Genomic DNA, 22865 nt, shown 5'->3' with positions numbered 1-22865 from the left:
CCTGGCCCGGACCCCCGGACGGGGCCCAGAGACTCCCACACCCGCGGGCCGTCGGTGCCGAGGCCGGAGGCCGGAGCCCGCCGGGTGCGTGAGCCACGACCAGCAGGGCCGACCCGCCGAGGGGCCAGGGAGGGCCGTCGCCGAGCTGCCCGCCCTGTCCAGGAAGGCCGCGGGCCACCTCCTGAGGCGGCCCCGGGGTGCTGAGCTCTCGGGCCTGCGACAGGAGCTGCCCCTGCTCAGCAGCTGTTCCGCACCCTGCTCTCACTCGGGGCCCTCAAGATAAGTCACGGACCCGGGATCTGAATTTCCAAACACCTTATAGTTTTAACAAATGAAATATCCATATAAACCAAGACAAAAAAAACCCCACAAGCAGCTGTTTGTTCTTTTTTTCAACTTCTTCAAACACCTGAAACACAGGCAAGCTCTGGGAAGGCCAAGTGGGAACCACGATTGAAATCGGTCCCATGAAGGCAGTTTATCTCACCAGGGTTGTTTTATGAAATGGGCCACCCCGATCTTAAGGTTACTGTTCCCCACGAACACCTCCAAAGGGTCCCATGAGGTCCCTTGCCGTGGGAGACCCTCTCAGGCTGCGTCCTCCCTGGTTCTTCCGCCCACGGTCCCTGCCCCTGCCGTCCGACCTACTGCGCTTACTGTCCGAATCCCTCACGGCAGCCCTTTCACCGCGTAACCACGGACGCCACTCCTGCGCCCTGTGGTGTTCAGACGGGACGCGTCGGCGCTGTCCGGCGTGAACCCAGCTTCCCTGCCCATACACGGTGTGTGCCCGCGACATGCGCTGCGGATCTTTCTTTCACCGAACCCGCTAGTCGTGCCCCTGGCAGACCACTGGTAATGGGGAAGGGGGTACTTTGATCTCAGTACTTGGTTCTCATACCGAAAGTAATAAGTCAAAATGCTTCTGAGAAACCATCGTTTGCTGCTCAGAGCGGTCAAGAGTATAAATAACTCATAAAAGATCTATTTTCACAATGGGAGGACTATTCCGAGCAAGAGTGCACATGGAGACATTTCTGAAATTTTCTCTTTAAAGCTGCTGCAGGACCCAGAGCAATAAACTAGAATGTGCAGAGGGTCAAGGAGGTCAAATTTAAACATACTTTCCCAAACTGCAAATATTTTTAGTAGCAATACATTCCATGTGAAAGAGTCTGGCTGCTTGATGTGAGCTGGCAATGAGCCGCCATCGCTTCTCCTGGGACGGCAGCTTCTAGGTCTAACTTCCAAGGAGATGAACCAGTCAAAGCTTGGGCTTCACAGACGTGAGAACACGTGGTCATCCAGCCTCTGCTCACCCACCAGTCCCACCTGGTGAGACGTGTGAAAGGGAAGAAAGCAGTACTTTATGCAGTGTTTCTTTTTTTCCCCTTATTTCCCTCACATCAACAGAAACAGTCCTCAAAGTAATCGATGGAGAGTCCGAGGGCGCAGAGCGTGTCGGGGCTGCTGACTACGTGCTCTTGGCCTGCAGCGCTTCCAGGGACTTGGTCTCACGCCCTCCACCAGCTAGCATGGAGAGGTCTGATGAAATTTCCGTTCTGGAGCGACACAATGTGATTTCATTTCTAAGGTATTTTCATGGAGAGTAAGAAAGGGGTCTAATAGGCTCCTCGTTTCCAGTACTGAGCTAAATACAAAAACAAACCTTCAACCCCGACCAGCCTAGAGTAGAACGGGGCAATGGGCCTGCGTGGCTGAGAACGGAGTCGTCCAAGCTGGGGGAGCAGGAGGGGCAACAGGCTATACGCTGCACTTCCGTCACCGTCTGTGGCAGCAGGCTGCCTTGCCTACTTCAATGTGTTGGCTCATTCAGAAATGAGAATAATCCTGTCTACCCTACCCATTGTTAGGGTGAGAAATAAAGTATGAGAAAAAAAACCAGTCAAACTTTGAAGTAAATATTAGTTAGCTCCATACTTTTACCTGACCTTTTCCCCCTGGGAAAGAAAGGTATTTTGTTGATCTCATTTCTGTGGTGTTTCCCTTGTGACTGATGCACTACTGTTCTTTTCTCTGAAACTACAAACCATTTCTTCTTTTAAATATAAGAAATCCGTTTTGTTTGAAGAACAGTTTCTTAAAGACTGGACTCTGATCACCTAAACATCACAAAATCAGCCTGGGTTTTTAGGCAAATCTGGAAAACATCCAGAAAAAGAGCAGCAAGAAATTGGAAGGGAAAAAAAGCCAAGAGGGAAAGAGCTCGTTTTGGCAAGTTCACGGGAATACCAGTTTTGAAACATGATCTCTTATAATTACCCAACACTGCCTCACCACAAAGGAATGGAACTGACCTTTTCACAAAAAAAACCCCGCCTGATATCTTTGCAGAAAACAAGTCTGGAGCCTTGAGATGCAGTCGCGGATGGTGTATCTAAGTGGCTGACCTGTGGCTAAATGCAAATGTAAATAACCACAGGGTTACAGCGGACGTCTCTGCTCTTTTTCTCTTACAAGCAGGCATCTAGTTTCATGAATGCACCAAAACTGCATTTCTATGTATCTCAAACTGCAAGAAATAATGTACTTCTGATTGGTTGTGGTGATACCCATCTCAAAATTATTTAAAAAAGTGATTTCTACTAAAAATCTTGCTTTAAAAATAGTGACTTCTATTCTGGCCAGTTTGTGTAGCAACTATGTGACAAACCATCTTGTAGATAGCAATTATTGACTGTGGACATAAGGAGCAACCTTGTGGCAGCACAGGAGAGCAACTCACAACGGCCGGACTCTGAGGGGGTGCTGGCACTACGAGGGTAAGGAGCCCTGGATGAGTCCCCGTTTTTTAATGGCCATTTGTCAGACAGCAGACCCTAGTCTTATAAAATCTACCCAAATCTCTAGCTGAACCTGGAACCATGCACACACAGGACAAGCTCCCCGTAGCCCAACTAAGGCAAAGAGAACTGAATTGAGATGTGGGCTGCTGCCCCCAACATGGGGAAAGAATCTGTGATTTGAGACCAGCTGAGCTAATTGCCTGCTAAAACAAACAAACCACTCTTCAGAGGAATATAACTGAATCCAGAGTTTCTGTAACTTTCTGTAATCTATTATTCACAATGTCAGGACATAATCTAAAATTACTTGATATACAAATAAACATGAAAACGTGATCCATTCTCACGAGGAAAAAAACAATGTAAGGAAGGCAAATCCAAAAATGGCCCAGAGGTTGGAATTAGCAGGCAGGGACTTGAAGGAGCTATTATATTCAAGGACATAAAGGAAAGTCTGTTCATAATTAATGTAAAGATAAGAAATGTTAGCAAAGAAATAGAGAATATAAGAAAGAGACAAATGAAAAATACAGTATCTGAAATAAAATCTCTGCAGGATCAGATGATTGGTAGGATGGAGGTGACAAAACAGGGAACTTGAAGACAAGTCAATTAAAGTGATCCCATCTGAAGGACTTGAGAAAAAGACTGGGGGAAAACAGAAAAAGAACAGTGTCCCTGGGACCTGAAGGACACTGTCAAAAGGCGTAACATACAGGGAACTGAAATTTTAGAAAAGAGAAAACAGAGCAGAAAAATACCTGAGCAGATAACTGTGAAAGACACACATTTACAGATTCAGGAGGGTTTGTGAACCCCAGATATGGTCAATACAAAGAAAACCACACCCCAGTACATTCTAGCAAAACTGCTAAAATTGAAAGACAAAGGGAAAACGATGGAAGCAGCCAGTAGAAAATGACAAAGCAAGGACAGAGGAACAATGATTTGAAAGCCCAATGACTGCTTATTAGAAATAACAGAGGTCAGGAGACAGTGGAAGAAGAGCTTTAAAGTGCTGAAAGAAAAAATACAGCACCACCCTCAAGTGGGAACTCTATTCCAGTGAAATTAAGTTCATTTAATTGTCAGACAAGAACCCAAAAAAACTAATGGAATTCACCACCGATAGATGAACACAGGAAATGTTCAAAAGTTCTCTGGGTGGGTGGGAAACTGAAAAGAAGAAGCCTCTTTAGGAAAGAATAAAGAGCGCTGTGCAGGGTTAAACACAAAAGACTATTTCTTTACTTTCTTTAAAATACTATTTAAAACACACAGAAAAATTTTATTTTGTGAAGTCCCTAACATACACGAATGTAACCTATATGACACCTAGATCATAAAGGACTGAGGTGGTGGCAAATGGACCTTCTTGGCTGCAAGAACCCGACATCGTAAGCATGGTATAGTCATTCACTCTAAGGAGACGGGAAAAGTTAAACATGCATATTGTAGTCTCTAGAGCAATCACTAAAATTATAATGCAAAAGGTTATCGCTAAAATGCAGATCTGGGGCTCAGAGGGAGAAAAGGGGTGGGGGCGGGGTGGGAGAGAGGCTGCTGGCTTCCTAGTGCCACACTCTCAGCCAAGCACTGACGGCCTGAGCACATGGCACTGTGCTTCCCTCTCGGCCGCACCTGGAGGTACATGTTAACCTGAAACTGGTATGAAGCCAGTGTTCCTCCGTTTGTTCCCTACACCCCTCCATCCAGCCACAGTTCCCTGTCCCTGTGACTGGACATCTAGCGGGAGCCACGTGCAGCCCCCGGCCCTTAGCTGTCCAGGGGGAAATGAGACCTCCATGGCTGCTACTCCACTCTCCCCTCATGTTTTTAGTGATAATGACTGTGGAGACAAAATTCAGTGAAGAGGAATAAGAACAGCTACAGAGAAAACAAAATGGGTCACAGAAACAGAACTGTGGAGAAGGGATTCTGGTGGCTACCAGGCTAAGTCTGAGGGTCTCCAAGTGCACTCTGAGAGTGGCACTCGGATCATAAACAGTATACGACTGACAGGTCAGCTTCACCTGGTCAGAGGCATCTCTTCATAGGTAGGATAAGTGAGAGGAGGAGAACAGTGCGTGGAGAAATACAGGGAGCTGTCAGGTGAGAATGAACACTGGTCTTGGAGGCAGGGTAAGGGGCCCCGGGGCCGGAGATCAGCCCCCTGTCAGCTGCATGGTCCAGGGTGAGTCATAGGACTTTCCTGAGCCTAAGGCTCCTTCAGTGAAAAGAGCAGTAACTCATTCTTTTTTTTTTTTTTTTTTTTTTTTTTTTTTTTGCAGTAACTCATTCTTAAGAATTGCTATTTAGTCAAAGAAGGTAATACATGTGAAAATGATGTGTAAAGCCATGTAAGTGCAAAGGACTAATTTTTATGAAATGCATATTTAAATCTCCCTGGAAATCTGTTCACACAAAACCAAACTGTGGAGGTATAACCATACAGATGCACATGGAAAAGCCGAGAACACCTATGTGTGAGTGGGACCCAACATCGGGTCAGAAGGATCCCCACATAAACAGTTAAGACATAATCCCTAGTGGGAAGAATGTAAATGTTATATTAAATTCCTTTAAAACATTTTTTTAAAGATTTTTAAAATTTATTTATGATAGTCACACAGAGAGAGAGAGAGGCAGAGTCACAGGCAGAGGGAGAGGCAGGCTCCATGCCGGGAGCCCGACGCGGGACTCGATCCCGGGACTCCAGGATTGCGCCCTGGGCCAAAGGCAGGCGCTAAACCGCTGAGCCACCCAGGGATCCCCCCTTTAAAATTTTTTAAAAAGATTTCATTTATTTATTCATGAGAAATACAGAGAAAGAGAGAGAGAGAGAAGCAGAGACCCAGGCAGAGGGAGAAGCAGGCTCCATGCAGGGAGCCTGATGTGTGACTCGACCCTGGGACTCCTGGATCACACCCTGGGCTGAAGGTGGTACTAAACCGCTAAGCCACCCAGGGATCCCCTCCTTTTAAATTTCAACTTACTCTTTATTTTTAATTATTGGCAAGGCTAAGGACCAACAAAACACAGAAAAACAAAAAAACCCTTGACGTTCAGATGCCATGAATTTTTTTTTTTTATAATTTTTAATTTAAAGTTTCTAAAAATGGAGTACCTGGATGGCTCAGTCAGTTAAGTGTCTGCTTTCAGCTCAGGTCATGATCCCAGTGTCCTGGGATCAAGCCCCACACTGTAGCCTGCTTCTCCCTTTCCCTCTGCCGCTCTGCCTACTTGTGCTGTCAAATAAATAAATAAAATCTTAAAAAAAAAAAAAAAGTTTCAGGATGCCTGGGTGGCTTAGCGGTTGAGTGTCTGCCTTGGGCTCTGGGCGTGGTCCCAGGGTCCTGGGATCAAGTCCTGCATCGTGGGGAGCCTGCTTCTCCTTCTGCCTGTGTCTCTGCCTCTCTGATGAATAAATAAATAAATCTTTTTAAAAAAAGTTTCTAAAAGCTTTATTTAAGTAATGTCTACACCCAGTGAACATGACCCCAATATCAAGAATTGCACGCTCTTCTGACTGCTCCAGCCAGGCACCCTCAGATGCTGTGAATGTTTTTAATAGGTATATAGGACTAAATGAGAAACTGATTACTCTTCTAGATATTATCTAGACCCAACAGGCTAGCAAGTGGATGGAAAATACTGGCATGATGACTAAGAAGGAATTCAGACACCACCTTTGAATGGAATTTTGGAAGCAAATACAAATCACTTAATAAAATACACAGAGAAGCAGCACAAATAACTCATATCATCAATCAAACCTAGGACTTTTAATTCAGAGTCCATGTATTAGGATAAATGAAGAATAAGAAAGGATTAAAAAGATTTGTATAAAGTGCTGTTCACAAATTAAAAAATTAAAATCCATGTTTCCAGGGATCCCTGGGTGGCTCGGTGGTTTGGCTCCTGCCTTCAGCCTGGGGTGTGATCCTGGAGTCCTAGGATCGAGTACCACATCGGGCTCCCTGCATGGGGCCTGCTTCTCCCTCTGCCTGTGTCTCTGCCTCTCTCTCTGTGTCTCTCATGAATAAAAAAATGAAATCTTTAAAAAGAAAATCCATGTTTCTATAATGTGTCTATAAAATGCCTTTGTATTTTGGTATCTGGATAATGATAGCTAATACTTTTGAATTCAAATAACCAGATTTTTCTTTAACAGTAACTGATAATTTCTCTGTACCCTAAGACTGCCAGGTCCCTTCCAGGTCTTCAGGAAAAGCTTCGTTGTAACTACTACTAACGGTGTGTGAGCCGTTTGAGCCTCCCCTCGCCCAAGCTACAATACATGCAACTGGAAGCATTCCATATCATTTCACATAACCCTGAAAACCAGACTGTGTGACGCTGCTCTTACAGGGAGGTGAAGTCACTTGCCCAAGGTCACACAGCCTTTTCAAATTTCTTTTTAAACTGTAACCTTCATGACACAACACACATAACTCTGAACAGCAGATTAAATTCCTCCCAACTCAAGTGCTGTCTGTGCCTGTACTTTCACAGGTTACCCGCCCCACCCCCCACTTCCTCTAAAGGTGCTGATGGCCTCATAGACCAACTGAAACACAGCGTGTGTCCTGAGGAGCTCTGAAACTTCACCGGAGTATGATGTTGAGATGTAGTGTGAAAAATGTGTAATTAAATCTGTGACTGCAGCCGCTCCAAGCTACTTCCAAACCAAGCATCTCTCAAAGGCCAGCTTTGCTTGATAAAGTTAAAAAGCAAACATGACAATATTAACTCAAAATGACAAACAAACAACCCCTTGCCCCCAAGGCCCATGCTGCAGTCCCCAGCCTGAACACGCTGTTTTGATACTCAAAACAAACCTAAGAAAGCCAGCTTCAGGAATTCCTTGTAATGCTTTTTTTTTTTTTTTTTTTTTTTTAATTTTTATTTACTTATGATAGTCACAGAGAGAGAGAGAGGCAGAGACACAGGCAGAGACACAGGCAGAGGGAGAAGCAGGCTCCATGCACCAGGAGCCCGATGTGGGATTCGATCCCGAGTCTCCAGGATGGCGCCCTGGGCCAAAGGCAGGCGCCAAACCGCTGCGCCACCCAGGGATCCCCCCCCCCCACTTTTTAAAAAAAATTTTATTTATTTATTCATGATAGACATGGGGGTGGGGTGGGCAGAGGGAGAGGGAGAAGCAGGCTCCATGCCAGGAGCCTGACGTGGGACCCGATCCCGGGACTCCAGGATCACGCCTTGTGCCAAAGGCAGGCACTGAACCGCTGAGCCACCCAGGGATCTCCCTCTCTTCCCTTCTTAACTAAGCATTAACAATGTGCTCCTCAGTCCCAATCACAAGAAGGAGCACAGGACATCTAGCTGTGTCTCAAGTCAAGGCCCAGAGTGTGCCCTGGACTCTGGTGGGCTCACTGCAAGTTCCAGCTGTGGGACCTCAGATGAGCCTAACCTCAGAGTGTCAGTTTCCTCCTTTATGAACGGACGGTGGGGATACCACCTTCATCTCCAAGGACTGTGAGACTAAGGCGAAATGACATGGGAAAGTTCATGGCCCAAGGCCCAGCAACAGAAGGTACGTAGTAAGTCCTGGTTCTCAACGTTACACCTAGTAAAGCCATCTATAGAGGGCAGAGAGACCGGCTGTCAAGGAAGACGGGATCGGCTTGACAGGTCTTCCTGAGAGCACAGCAGCAGAGACCAACTCACACAGAGTGCCTTCCAAAGTGATATTTCTGAGTTTGGCATTCTTTAGAACAGAATTTCTTTAGAACAGAAACATTCAGGGGAACTGTGATATTCTTCATCACTTATATTCTTTTACCTAACCTTCATATGTGAAAACAGTGAGCTTAGAACAAGGACTAATTTCTAAAGGTTTAAAAACCAATATGGTTAGAACAGCTGGAGCTCTTGTTCACTGCTGGGAGCAGTACTGTTATATACACTCTGGAAAACCTAGGGCCTACTGATGCATGCCTGTTGACTCCTGGATCCAAACCCAACTTCAATTCTTGTACCTATGTCCACCAAAAAGACACAGCAGTGGCCTTGACAGCTCCAAGTTGGAAAGAGTCTAAATTTCTACCAGGAGGATGAATGAACTATGGGATATTCACAAACGGAACAGCACAGAGCAAGGAGAAAGAGGTGTGATTATCTGATACCACAGATGATCTCAAACTAAATGCTGAACCACATAAACCGTGAACAAAGAGTGATACCCATTTACGTAAAGTTCAAAAGCAGACAAAACCAATGTATGGTTACCAGTTACCCTCAGAGGGTGAACAGTCATTGTAAAGGGGCATCTGATGTGTTTCAGGAACGGTGGCAGTGTTGTTTTCTGATGCTGGATGCTGCTTACATGGGTGTTCCCAATTTGTGACAGTCCAATGAGTTGTTTACTTTCTGGCATATTTATATTTTGACATCTTTGTAGGTCAATACAAAGTTTAAAAAATTAAAAAAATATGGTATAAAACTTTAAGGTGATAAACTTTATTGTTTATTTCCCTTATTAGTCTAAAAAGGATTTATGACATCACACATTAACTTGTTTCCCTAGACTGAGATGAAACAGACAACCTTACTTTATGGTGGCACAAACACCCTGGAGAAGCTCCAAAAGGGCAAATACTAAAGCTGTTGATTGTGGTTTCCTTGGCACAGAATCCACCAAAGAATTGACTGAATTAACCGGGGTTCAATGATTTATTTCATTCAAAAACTACTTGTGGCACCCTTACAACCTGTCAGTCATATAGGATGAGCAGCCCACAGTGTTTACACTTGCTACCAGACCACCCGCAAGCTGACCTCCTTGTCCTTCTCTGTGGAATCACATCTGTGAACAAGAAAGTGGGATTTAAGGAGAACAGGTGCTTGGAGTCATGGAGCTCCCCCGACGGAAGTCTGACCTGAGTACTGTCTGATGCTGCTGGACAAGATGCATCCCCAGAGCCACTTCTCTCAACTTAGAGTAACACACACACATACATGGGATCCCACAGTGATCTGAGACCATTCAAATTATTTTCTTTTAAGGCAGACATGGAGAGAAGGATCTGGGAAACGTTAGTAACTGAGCTGGGGTAGACTATCTGCAATTTATTCCTTTGTTAAGCAATCTCCGATAGAGTAAAAATTTTGTAAAACTCAATAGAAAAATCTGTTTAATCATTAAGACCCACTGTTACATATAAATGTCTGAGTAAACTATCATAAAGTTATATTTTATTGGCCCCTTTGGCAGCCATATTATACATACTCAAAATGCAAAGTCAAACGCCACTTCGTATTAAAACACAAAACAAATTAATGGCCAAGAGCTGTGCTAACTGTGCACAAGAGATCCATAAATCATAGTCTAGACACATTATACATTCATGTATGTGTATGTGTATGAAATCATATTTAGTTCTAAAAATTCACCTAGATAGTTTTTGGAACTACTTTACCTAATGAAATAGTCCTTCAATTAACACTGACATGAGGTTTCCCGCGCTAAGCCATAACTCGAGCGGCTGTGTGACCCCACTGCGCACAGGTCCCTGGCCTGTGGGTGCACGCAGCACCGAGGCGAGTATGACGATCCCTGCCCTCAAGGAGCCTCAGTCTAGTAGGGCTGAGACATACTAGACTGTGAGCTCCTCGAGGGCAGGAAAGGTGCTGTAGTCCTCTTGCCCCAGAGACCGGCCCCAGGCTCAGCTCTAGTGGTGCTCACAGTGTTTGTGGACCGGGCTGAACGCAGGTGCAGCCACCTGGGGCAGTGCAGGCTGAGCACAAGAAGAACAAACTGCTCTGGAGACTCTGAGGGCGGAGGCTCGCAGGCTGTGGAGCCGGGAGGAGTGGGCATGGGAGAGAAGCCAAGAAAGATGGACGGGGCTTCCCCAGAAGGATAAGGAAGCATTCCAGGCCCAGGGCATTAGCACGGCCACAGTGTGAGAAAGGGGTGGGAACACACCATTAGGCCACGATGGAAGGGATCTCCAGTCTACTCTGGAAGCCTCTACCTAACATGGGAGTCACAGGGACCCCCCCCCCCCAACTGAGGGCTGTTGGAGCAAAGGAGCCGCTCATCCACAGCGATGTTTCTGAAGATCAACTAAGGGGCTACACCAGATTGACAGTCCAGGTGGAGGAGCAGGGGACAGTCCAGGTGGAGGAGCAGGGGTCACAAGACAGGGTGGTGAGGAATTCCTGCCCACTCCCCAATGGAGAGGAACACGGAGGCACTTCTGGAGCCTACTGCAGGCGAGGGACAGGCTGCCCGGGAGGCCAAGCAGCAGACTTGCTTTAGGATGAATGCGATGCCCAGTAGCAACGCAAATGCGGTTCTGGGCCTTGTGAGGAGAGGCAGGATGGAAGCTGACAGAAGCGGAAGATGGCCCAGGAAGCACACTGAGAGAAAGGAGGGTGGCCGGGGTGGATGGACTGGTCAATACTCATAGTGGCAGCAAAGGAGCAGCAGGTCAGGGGGAAAGAGTAGGTGTTGGGGAGGCAGGCGGATGGAAATGGTGTCGGGCGGGGGGATTTCAGGGATAGAATCTGTCAAATTCTGGGGAAAGATCAAGGAAGAACAAAAAAATGTATGAGCAAAACATGAAATAAAGGACGTTCAAAATCCAGCTCTAGTAAGTGAGAGCATGTCTCATTAATTGTATGAGAATCAAGAAACTGGCGTTTAGCTTGAAGAAAGCTTTCTAGAAATACCTGAAGGGCTGTCACGCAGAAGGCAGAGCTGGGCTATCCGATGGGGCCTGAGAGGACGGGGCTAGGCTGGCAGGTGTGCAGCATGGGACCCAAAGAAGACCCCCTTCCACAGTGTGCTGTTCACCATGTGGTGAGTAATGCTGACCTGTCTCCTCCACTGGGCTGAAAACTCTGGGGGGCAGGGTTGTATTTTGTTCACTGTTGAACCTACAGAACCTAATTTGGAACAAAGTAGGTGCTTAGCCAATAATCCCCTGCCGGATGAATCTTGTATCCCTCTCCCTATCAGCCTCATTCGTCTGTGAAACATGCACTTGCCAGGAGTCTTGTCTAGTAAGCTGAGTTGCCTGGAGATGAGACTGGGCAACAGGCCATGTAGACAGGCTTTAAGCTCTGGGGGACAAGGATGGGCCCGAGGAGCCACCAGGGTCTTCTGGGCCCTGATATTTGGTAATTTTCTATGAAAAAAGATGAAAATACACCAAATTTTAAAAATCCCACATAAAATCAGGGAAGTATGAAGACAGGTGATTCAGCACACATTAAACTATGGTGTTGGTTACAATAAAGCTCCCTATGAATATGTATCACATTCAAATACCTTATTTATCACAGTATTAAGTCTCAACCTAGACTTCAATCCAACAACAATTTACTGAGCATGTATTAGATGCCTGCACCGGGGCCACGGAAGTAAGACACCGTGATGCCCATCAAGAGCTCAGGGCCTGGCGGTGACCCAGACACACACACAAGAAATTCTCCCGGCCAGGTGGCACAGTCAACTCTGTGCAGACACTGTGCGGGGCTTAGCTGACAGGCCCTCCCTCTGCGGGACCAGGAGCTACCAGAGGTTTGGGTCTGGCAGTGCCTGGCACAGAGCAGGAGCCATAAAATGGTAAGGTGGATGTTTGGATGATGACAAACACAAGAAAAAGTGCCAAAGAGTGGCTGTTTGGGGGCAGGGCTCATAAGGGAAGTCCCCTGAAGGAGATAACATCTGAGCTGGATTCTGAAGACCAAATGGGCGGTTAGTGGGTGGCATAGCTGAGGGACGGCATCTCCGGGCAAGCGAACAGCACGTGAGAGTGGGTGGGCCAGGCCAGGAGAAGTGTAAGCAGTTAGGAGCGCGCTGGAGATGGAGGAGGAGTGGGAGATGGAACTGGAGGGGCAACTAGGGACTCCATTCTTATGGGTCCTGTAAGCCATGCTAAGTCAGTCAGAAGTTAGGGGAGGAGAGATGTGATCATAACTCGAAGTTTACAAGACTTTAAGATAGAATCTCCTGAGGATTCTAGCAAGCTGTAAATAAATGCAAACCAATTAATAAGTAATTATGTCTGCTGGAGAATAGGTCAGCCTTAGCCGTCCTGATAGAATGGCCTGGAAACACTATGACTGCATGGGAGGAGAAGCCGCGTGAGCCTGCCCCAGCCCGGCCCTCGCTCCCCCCACTCCTACCTGAGCTGAGCTTTGAGCTCAGTGAACCGGGGCCGCCTGCTGGGGTCATAAGCCCAGCATTTCGTCATAAGGCTGTAGAGGGTAGGAGGGCAATTTGGAGGCATTGGTAATCTCTCCCCATTCTCAATTCGACCGATCACATCATTGTTCTTCACTCCTTGAAAAGGCTTCACACCATGCATCAGTATCTCCCACATACATACACCTGCGAAGTGGGAATGAAAACAAAGCCGTGAGCTTGCTGGCAAGAGGAGGATGCCCAGCTGGCAGGAGGAACTTCAGAGCTGGCAAGAGAGGACCAGTGGTATGATTTTGGGCACGTCAGCTAAATAAAGCAGCATTCAATAAACTCTGTTATAAATAAGAACAGCGATATTAACGTACTGTGATTCAAATAATGAAATATTAAGTTATTATCCAAAAAACTCCCAAGTTTTTCTAGGAGGATTACTTCTCTAAAAATTCTGTATTAGAAAGCGGCCCACCAGGTACAGTGATCCTTCATGGTTTAACGAACCAGTTCAAAACAGGCTGAATGAATTTTACCCTGCCCCCCTCAACCGCAGCCCAGCCTGTTGAGGATCACGGCAGTGGACCTGAGGCCTAACAAAATGCTACAATTTAAGCCTTACAGTTTTAGAATACACAGGCTCCTTGAACAAGGCAGCCCGCGCGTGGCTAGGGTGCACACTGACACCATCACCTGGCTCATGCACGAGTTGGTCACAGGGTCCCTATCCCCATGGGCAAGCTCTGGACTCCCTGGGCTGCAGCGGCCCTGCCCACACACCCCTCACTCACACTCTACCCTCAGACGCGTTCTCGGTGTCCTCTGAACAACACCCGAGAGCCCACTGAAACAGTAAACAAGCAAACGGAGCCTAAGGCAGAGAATGACGACAACACGCTCTGGCCGGGAAACCAGGAGCATGGGCTGGTGGGGACAGCAGGTGGCTTTGCACGTCTCCGGGGCTGCTCTGGAGGCCCTGCCAAACCCGAACACGCCGCACACTGCTAGCCTCTGCACTTGGTGCCCCTTTCATCTTCTCTGCGAACGCTCCTTGTTCTGTGTAAGCGCCGCCTGCCGCCCCCCCCCCCCCGCCCCGCGAACCCTGTGGGGCCTCTGCTACCCGCACACCGAGTCACAGCACTTACAGGGGGCGTGCCTCCAAGGCAGCGGGGCACGGCATCCTACCAAGGTGAGTGACATTTTGATGTTTTCCAAATTCTAGTCATTTTAAAGTGAAGAGTGGATGACAGAAATAATGCCTTACTTCTGCATTTCTCACCAGAAATTCTGACAATGTTATCAGAAACAACAACGCCGGGTGTCATTTCTTGAGACCTTAATATGCTTCTGGCACCCCTCTTTGAAATTTATATACGTCATCCTTAATCCCTATACCTTACATTTCTTTAAATACTGTATTTTATCAAATCTAAGATGCCACTTATTATGAAATACACTATTATTTTTATGTGACCAAAAATGGGGGAAAATATTGCCAACTAAGTTATGGCACCGTCCTTTGTTACTGCTTAGAATAATTTTACTGAAGAGCGCTTCCAAACCCATTCAGATGAGCAAGATGAACAAAACAAAGTCCACACGAGTGTAGACAAGGAAACCACGGAAGACACGCCCCCCCAACTAACACCGACCATAAGATGCCACTGATTTACAACACACTCCAGTTCTAGAGAAGCTAATATGTGAAGAAACAGGCATCCGAGAACCTTTGAAAACTGAAATTTCCTTGGCAGGGTAAGGAACTTGCTCTCTGGGTCACATGGCTGATAAGCGAGGTCCTGGGACGTGAAGCCATGTCTGTCGGACCTTGGAGCCCTTTCTAAAGTGTGTCACACTATTTCCTGCCACTATTTCCTGCTCTGGTGAAAAGCTCCTTCCTTCACTTGTTATCATTTAGGGCACTAGATAAAACCAACAGCAAATAAACAGAAGAAAAAAAATAAGAACACACACTTGATATATGAAGGTCTTTTTAATGATAGGGGAAGAAGGTACATAATCCCATCAGGGCATCTCCTCTGAAGTAGATGAAAATCTAGCAGAGAAAACACACACGCAAGACTGTTCATAAGATCAATGTGTGAGTGTGATAACAGGGAGAGAAAGTGCAGGAACACAGAGAGAAGGGAGGGTACGTCTGGAGGACACACAGGCTACATAAGGCTTCATGGAAGAGGAGACATTTCAGGTGACCTCGAAGGTCAGACAGCATTTCACCTAAACAAGAGGGTGTTAGGACAACATGTTCCAGGTGGAAGGACTTACAGCAGAAGGGGGGCGGGGGAGTACCATTTGATCGAGAAGGAAGAGTGGTTTGAAATCTGGATGAATTAGTCGAAGTGAGCAGTGCAGAACGAGTGAGGGCCCCCCTGTCACAGCAGTGGGAAGGCACCACCAGAACCCCCAGAGTGGCAGGAGGGCGACGGCCTTGGGGCAAGCGGGAAGCCACAGAGGACAGAGGCGGTTGGACTCTAGGACAACAAGGGAAGCACAGCAATAGATACTCTGGGTCTGAGGACCCAGAACAGAACCAGAGGACAGGCCAACCATTTAAGGTCATCCACACAGAAGGAACGAATGAGGTGGCAGAGAGAGAGAGGAGAGATGGAAGGAAGGAGGTAAGACTGCTCCCAGGGAGGGCTGCAGAGATGGCACAGGGGGACAGAGGGATGGAGAAGGGAGGGTCAGACAGTGGGACCTCCTCACAGGACCACCCTAGAGCTGGCGCTCTGCAGGCGCCCAGTGGCTGTCGAATGAACCAAGAGGATGTCTGTGAAGGAGTGGTCTGGCAAGGGAAGGCAAATGAGCTTAATACCCTGAAAAGAGCCAACGCTACGTCTGTTGTAGAGTATATGAAATATGCTTTAAAAACACAAAACTTTTCAAAATACTCACCAAACATCCATACATCACTAGCTGAGGTAAAACGTCGAAAATTGATGGACTCTGGAGCCATCCACTTAATAGGCAATTTTCCTTTGGAAGCTAGAAGATTAATTTTAGAAAGTGAATTTTCCTTGTTATCTGCTCAAGGATCTAACAGTTACAGTTAGCTGAGATTTTTAGTATCAAAATAAAAAGCTTCAAGTATCTGACTCCTTGGACTTTCTGTTTATTTGGAAGAACTACTTTTTGTTTCCTTGGTGTGGTGAGGTTGTCTGGAGAGACCTGGTTAGACTGTGGCAGGGAAATAAAACACTGAAGCCCTCCTCTGTGCGGAGAGGCGGGGGACCAGGGAGTGAGAGTGGGCCCCTTTAGCTGGTGCTCTTAGTCTGCAGCTTGGTGATGTGGAGCTCTGCAGTCTCCCCAACAGATCCTGACCCGCTGGCTGGAGCCACTGGTGATGACACCCTGTAGGTTCTCGTCTATGGTAGTGAACGTCTTTAAACATCGAACCACTGTTCCCAGGGGAGATGTGTGCATGCACATACATATCTCACAAAGATCATAATCTTAAACCCTGAAAACAACTAATCGTGGTAGGTTTTTTTTCCTTCTGAAAACGAGGTTCAGACACGTTAGGTGACTTGCCTGAGGCTGCCCCACTGCCAGGCGCCCGAGCTGGGGTTTAAGGCCAGGCCCTGGCCCAGAGCCAGAGGGGCTCACTGTCCTGTGCCACCCCCTCCCGTCTCCATCTTCCCGCTGAGACAGGCTCCAGTTTTCCACTGCTCCCTACATGTGCGTACATGACTACAAAAGCACTGTGAGTATGACTTTGGGAGTTACAAATTTTAAGTGACTAGGTGAAGGCGCAAACACATAATACGTAACGAGGACTGACAACCATATCTTCATGGGTATGTGAAGAGCTGGACATGCGACAGAATGAAAAAGTATACCTCCTAGGTGAGCCTAAATCATCCTTCTCTTGAAGGACACACACCTTCCTTCTGTGCCACAAAGGAAACAATTCACCACCCACTGAACATTCCTTCAATTGCTGGGTTACAAGACGAATGGCCCAGAATACCTTTCCTCAAGGAATTCTAATTCTAATAGGTAGACATGTCTACTTGAATATGGAACGGGGTGTGACAGAGACACTGAGTAAATGCCAGGTGCCCTGGGAGCAGAGGAAGCCCACGGCTGAGCGGTGTGGCAGAGAAGGCGGCAGGGGTGTGGGGGAGTGGGAGTCCACAGGGGCGGGAGCCCTGGTTCGAGGAGGTGCCTGTGCTCTGCCAGCCCTGTTGAGGATCTGGACTTCCTTCTAGGAGCAACATGTGCCTCTGAGTACCTTAATCAGGAGACAACTTCATCTGAGTCATTTCTTTTCTTCCACTTAACTTCAAGCACTTTCATGACAAATGACGTCATTTCCTCTGTTCAATTCCTTGCAAACAAACTTTTCTACACCTGTGTTCTGAATAAAAGCTCCCTAACCTTCAGGATCTTATGGTTTTCCTGAAGCCTAGTGGAATCTGCACTTACTGATCTGAGATGACAATAAATACATGAATTGATCGACTACTCATTTTAAATGCTGTCAATGCGATATGAAGCCTTGACCAGCATGCTCTTCGGAGGTCAGCTCTTTACTGGGAGGCCAGAACCTGGACCTGTCAGGGCTTGAGCTGGATAGGAAATGTATTTTAAAATAGTAGAAAGCTGGCCTGGCCATTTTTAAGTTAAATGACCAAAATGAATGAACCACCTAAGAATTTTCTTTTCACATAACAGAGAATCTCTGTTAAAACTGTCTCAGGTTGTAATAGACAGAAGGCACGGGAAAAGAGAACTGTCATGAGCCATGGTATAAAATGAAGGAAACTCATTTTACATGTAAAATCTGGGCTCATTTTGCCACAATATAAAAATTTTAAAAAACGGAGAAAGAAACTGGCCTTCCTAAAATGGTAGTAGGAATCAGAAAATACAGTAAGAGCATAACGTGGATCTGTAATCCAAGCCTTAGCTGAAATACTTGGAATGTGAACATTTGTTAATAAAAATATTTATTTAAAAAATAAATTATTTCAGTAATAATTCAAAGAACCAAGTCAACTCCAAAATTGGCAAAATATCACATGAGCTGGATTTCAGCTCTAAAACCAACTGATCAAAGTCTCTGGAGTTAGTAGATTGGGGATTTTTCTGTCCGACTGCTTCCACCAAGTCGAGGCACCCAGTCCCTCTTTGTAAGATGTCTAACTATGTCTGCCAGTTGAAGGATGTCTGGGCTGATTTCAATTTTTGGCTACTGGAAATAAGGTTGCAATGAACATTCAAATGCAGGAATGCAGGTTGCAATGAAATTCAAATGCGCATTTTGTGCGACTGTCAGTTTCCATTTCTTTGTGAGAAGTACACAGGAGTGTAACTGCTGGATTGTATGGTACCTGCATATTTAATTTTTAAAGGATCTGAGAAACTCTTTCAGAGTGGCTGTACTGTTTTACATTCTCACAAGCATTTGGCAATCACTATTTAGATTTTAGCCATTTTGACAAGTGTACAATGGTAACTCATCGCAGTCTGAGTTTACATCTCCCCAGTGGGTAGAGACCCTGACTGCCTCTGCCCAGGCTTCTCTGCCTTTTCAGTGAAGCCCCTCTTCCCATCGTTTGTCCACACTGTATTCCTGGATTCTGTTTTCCCTGCTGAATTCTGAGAGCTCATCCTACACTGTGGATACTAGTCCTTTGTGGAATGGCTCATGGCTGTGGATGGGCACTGTGCATGGCAAATATCCTCCAGGTTTGCACCTTGTGTTTCCACTCTCTTAACAGGGTCTATTGCGAACTCAAAGTTTTCATTTTGATTAGGTCCCATCTATCAAGTGTTTCCTTTTATGGATTGTGTTTTTCATGTCAAGTCAAAGGACCCTTTTTCTAGTCCTAGATCCTAAAGATTTACTCCTATGTTTTTCCTAAAAGTTTTATAAGCTTTATGTTTTATAATTAAGCTTATGATCCACTCTGAGTTAACGTGAGGTGAGTCGAGGTGAGGTCCACTTTTTGTCTCTGGATGTCTGACTGCTCCAGTTCCATGTACTGAAAGGCTGTCTTTCTTCTGCTGAACTTATTTTATGCCTTTGTCAAAAACCAGCTGAGCTTATTAGGACACACCTGTTAAGAAATAAAAATCATTAAAGATTTTGAGTTTATTGCCTCTTTGTTGTTCTGATTCCTTACCTTTGTAGTAAGTACTGTCTTCCATATATCGGGATAATCCAAAGTCTCCTAGTTTTACGCAATCGTTTGAGGACACCAGAACATTCCGAGCAGCAATGTCCCTGATAAGGAAGAATTCGGGAGAATAAATTTTAATACAATGAAAACAAACCCACAAACTCATCTACATTACATAAAGAAATACTGATAGGTCCTTTGAAAAATAGCTTATAGGCAATGCAAGCATATTTATTACACACTGAAAATAAAGGACACTTTTATGATTTTACTTCAAATATATTCCTTTTGGCAGACATTTACTCATTAATATGATGATTAATATCTTGAATGATGGCAAAGTATATTCTCAAATAATGAATAAAAAGTGAATTATTACTTTTCATACAATTATATTACCAACTGCATTAATGGACAGACAGTGATACATGACTGGGATCTGTAACCCTCCTGCTACTAAGACATCTAATTGCATAAAATCAAAGTCATCATCTAAACCCTTGCAAATGATTTTGCTGATGTAATTTATTACCGTGCTAGGTTAACAAAGTAGTGGGCAAACTGTAAGGGCTTTCACTTGCATTCAAACTAGGGACCCAGATGAGAAACCGAAATTCCATAGAACACCAATAGATGTCACTCATGACCTTCTGGGGTCCAGGGATGTCCCAGGACGGTATCCGCTTTAGGTCCACATGCTCGCTGTTCTAGTGCCGTGAAGAGGCTCTCAACAGTATTTATGGAAGAGAGAACAGGCCTGAAAGCAAACTAATGTTTCAAACTCCATGTGAGGAAACCCCCTAAATTTGAGTACTAACAGGCCATGGTTCCTCCTTGGGCCAGCACAGATGCGGTGTGACTTTCTGGTGCTGCCCCTGTACAGCAGAGTCCAGTGGTACAAAGAATCATGGGGCACAGTGAGAGTCTCACCTCCGGTTCCTCCACTATCACTGCCCATCCCCACAGCCCCTGCCCAGAGGGCAGCTTACCAGCTTTATGACTGGATCTTACCTGTGCACAAATCTTTTGCTCTCCAGATACGCGAGAGCTGTACTAAGCTGATAGGCATACAGGATCAAAGATGCTAGATCCAAACTGTACTTCCTTACTTGCAGAAATGACCTCAGCTTTTGGAACAGTGACCAAGATAAAAAATAATTAGTGACAGAGAACAGAAATCAAACTGCAAATGAGCTACATTCAACAATACTACCCATTTCCCAGCACACTTTTATGAGAAGGGCTTCAATTCTCCCCTAAAACAAAGGGGTAGAATGAAACCAGCTCAGAAATCATGGTTAATCATTCTTTATTTGAATCCTATTATAAAACTGAAATCTTCATGATTATAGACAAATTTCTGAAAAAATACAGAAAGATGCTACCAGGAAATGAATAAAAGTATGAGCTACTGCTAGATAGGAGCTGGGGGGGACAAACAGATGGAGTTACCACCCTCACAAGCCTCGCACACAAGCATGGCCAGTAGCTGTGTCCCTCACCTCACTGGACTCCTGGCAGACCTGAGGGTAAGGTGATGAGGAAGAAGGGGAGGCAAGAAGTTCTCCCACCTTCCTCCAGGAAGTTTTGGGTGCAGAAAACTGTGGGGGATTTACCCCATGGAGCTTTTCAATCCTTATTGCTACTGTCATGATCAATTCAGCTAAATGTTAGCATTGCACAGGAAGGCAGACAGATGAATTTAACTCTAATTCTACAAAATCAATAAATACATAAAAGAGAAAGACTGAGCAAGAGTTTAAGCCAGAAAAATTAGCAAATTCTCCAAAAACAAAAGCAGAAAAATACTGTAAACAAAAAATATACATAAACACTGCTTTTTTTGGAAAGGTAGAGCAGAGGAAGAAGGGGCACCATGGAGGGCTGAAGTTATTTCATCCAGCAAACTAGGTTATCAAAAGCAGAAGACAGCAGTGGGGAGCCAGCAGGCAGGGTCTTTCAGAGGAAGGGAGGCTGAGGCTGTCCTAGAGAGAAGGAAGGACCCAAACTGCTCTGACTCCCGCTAACTGGAACCCTTCGTCTCAGTGAAAAGCAAAACCGTGTTTGGTGCCCTTTAAAAGAGAAGGACTGTATGTCATGTCTCAGGTTAAATTACTGAGTTTTAGTACCAGGAAGTGAAATGCAGACACCAGGAAAAACAACTTGTGTTCATCCCCAAGCAGGCAGGCTACAGAGTGGCCCGGGGAGCAGGTGCCCTGCCGAGGGTCTGATCTGGCGGGCCTGCACTGGGGCCCGAGAATCTGACTTCTAACAAATTTCCAGGTGATGGTGACACACTAAGTAAGGAATTTCTGTGTTCTGGAGAAAGTCCACATGTGTTACTCACATTTTCAAAAGAAACTGTGACTAATATCAGTTGGATAGGAAGACACCATAAGATGATTTCTTGAGCAGAATAAGGAACTGCAGATTTACCTAAATGTAGGTAATGAATCCTCATTAAGAGTGATTCTTCCATTGTCAGAGCCCTTGGCTAGCATTTGGCAATAGCACCAGAGAGGAAAGAAGAACCACTTGGTCACTACTGCTGCCGGCCCTGAGTTGGGGCGTTACTTGGGAATTTAATGATGAAGATGTTATATTCTCTGAACCCAAAACACAAGGGTTTCCTTCACATACTCCCCTTTCTTAAACAAAGGACACCCAACACTCAAGGTAGGCTGAACAACTGCCAAGCATGAGACCATCGTTTCACTGTCACTGTGACAAATGGGCTGGCAGTGCACCCAAATGGGCCAGGTCTGGGGGTCAGGATACCTCTCCAAGCGTGCACAGCTCCATGATTATCCAGACGGGGTTCTCCGTGATGACGCCAATCAACTTCACAATGTGAGGGTGGTCAAACTGACGCATTGTTACTAGGGAAAAACAGTTGTCCACAGTCATTCTTTTGATAGAGTGTTAGGTAAGGGTGGCTGACGTATGCTGTGTTTCTTGGCTTAGATGCTCTGTAGAAATAAACTAGTTGAGACAGAAGTCATTGCCAGGCTTTATCTCCTTAGGATATAGGATACAGAGATACAGGAACAGCATTAAAGACAGGCTTTTTTTGATTAAAGTATAATATGTATTTTGATAAAAGTTATAATATGTTGATAAAGTCAATATGACTTACTCTATGACTTATTAATTTATTGGACTGTTGGGTGCTAAGTGTTTCCTCAAATAGAGGCATTCTTCCGATGTCCATGTGATGAAGGACACCGAGATTCATTCACACAACCAGTGTCTACCAAGTGCCTCTGATGGATTCAGTCCAGTGCTGGGCATAGAGTCTGAGCAGCCCTAGGCCCATGGAGCTAAAAGCCTAGATAGGGGCAATAACAACTTCTAGGCCATGTTTATTTAGTTATAAATACTTAGGAAGGAGAGAACATGGTCTTGTGACATCTCCTGAGGTCAAACTACTTTAAGCACACGGTTAGATGAGAAGGGACAAGCCCTATGAAAGCAGCAAGAACATCCTAGCCTGAGGGCAGGTAGAAAGAGCCTGATGTGTACAGACAAACAGGATGAAATCCTGGCTCTCCACAAGTGTGCACTCAGCAGAGGACATCTACCCACCCTTGACCCTCCCAGCAGTGTCATCCCTAGATGTATGAACGGAGAGCCAATGGGCTGGTGCTGCAGCAGGAGTAGGGCATTGGTGGTGGTCCTGGCTCTTCCCCAGTCTGTGAGCTCCATCAAGTGGGACCGTGTCTGTCCTGCTCACCCCCAACC

General features: G+C 45.8%; 1 protein-coding gene across 39 annotated transcripts in view; it reads right to left on the bottom strand.

Moving 5' to 3' along the window:
* PTK2 (protein tyrosine kinase 2) overlaps positions 1-22865 on the bottom strand; it is a 262273-nt gene that overhangs the window by 40868 nt on the left and 198540 nt on the right. For all 39 annotated transcript variants that reach the window (XR_011996488.1, XR_011996489.1, XM_072733844.1 and 36 more), the window contains 5 exons: positions 21903-22003; positions 20136-20251; positions 19128-19228; positions 15892-15981; positions 12966-13170 (listed from right to left, as the gene is read on the bottom strand). Coding sequence is in view for 37 of the 39 variants with exons in the window: in XM_072733844.1 (XP_072589945.1) it covers positions 12966-13170; positions 15892-15981; positions 19128-19228; positions 20136-20251; positions 21903-22003 (613 nt within the window). In the remaining 2 variants the exon portion in view is untranslated. The remainder of the gene's footprint in view (positions 1-12965; positions 13171-15891; positions 15982-19127; positions 19229-20135; positions 20252-21902; positions 22004-22865) is intronic.

The sequence above is a fragment of the Vulpes vulpes genome, chromosome 13, assembly GCF_048418805.1.
Source record: "Vulpes vulpes isolate BD-2025 chromosome 13, VulVul3, whole genome shotgun sequence".
NCBI classification, from domain to species: domain Eukaryota; kingdom Metazoa; phylum Chordata; class Mammalia; order Carnivora; family Canidae; genus Vulpes; species Vulpes vulpes.
The sequence above is the reverse complement of the archived record's forward strand: the minus strand, read 5'-3'. Positions and strand labels throughout refer to the sequence as shown.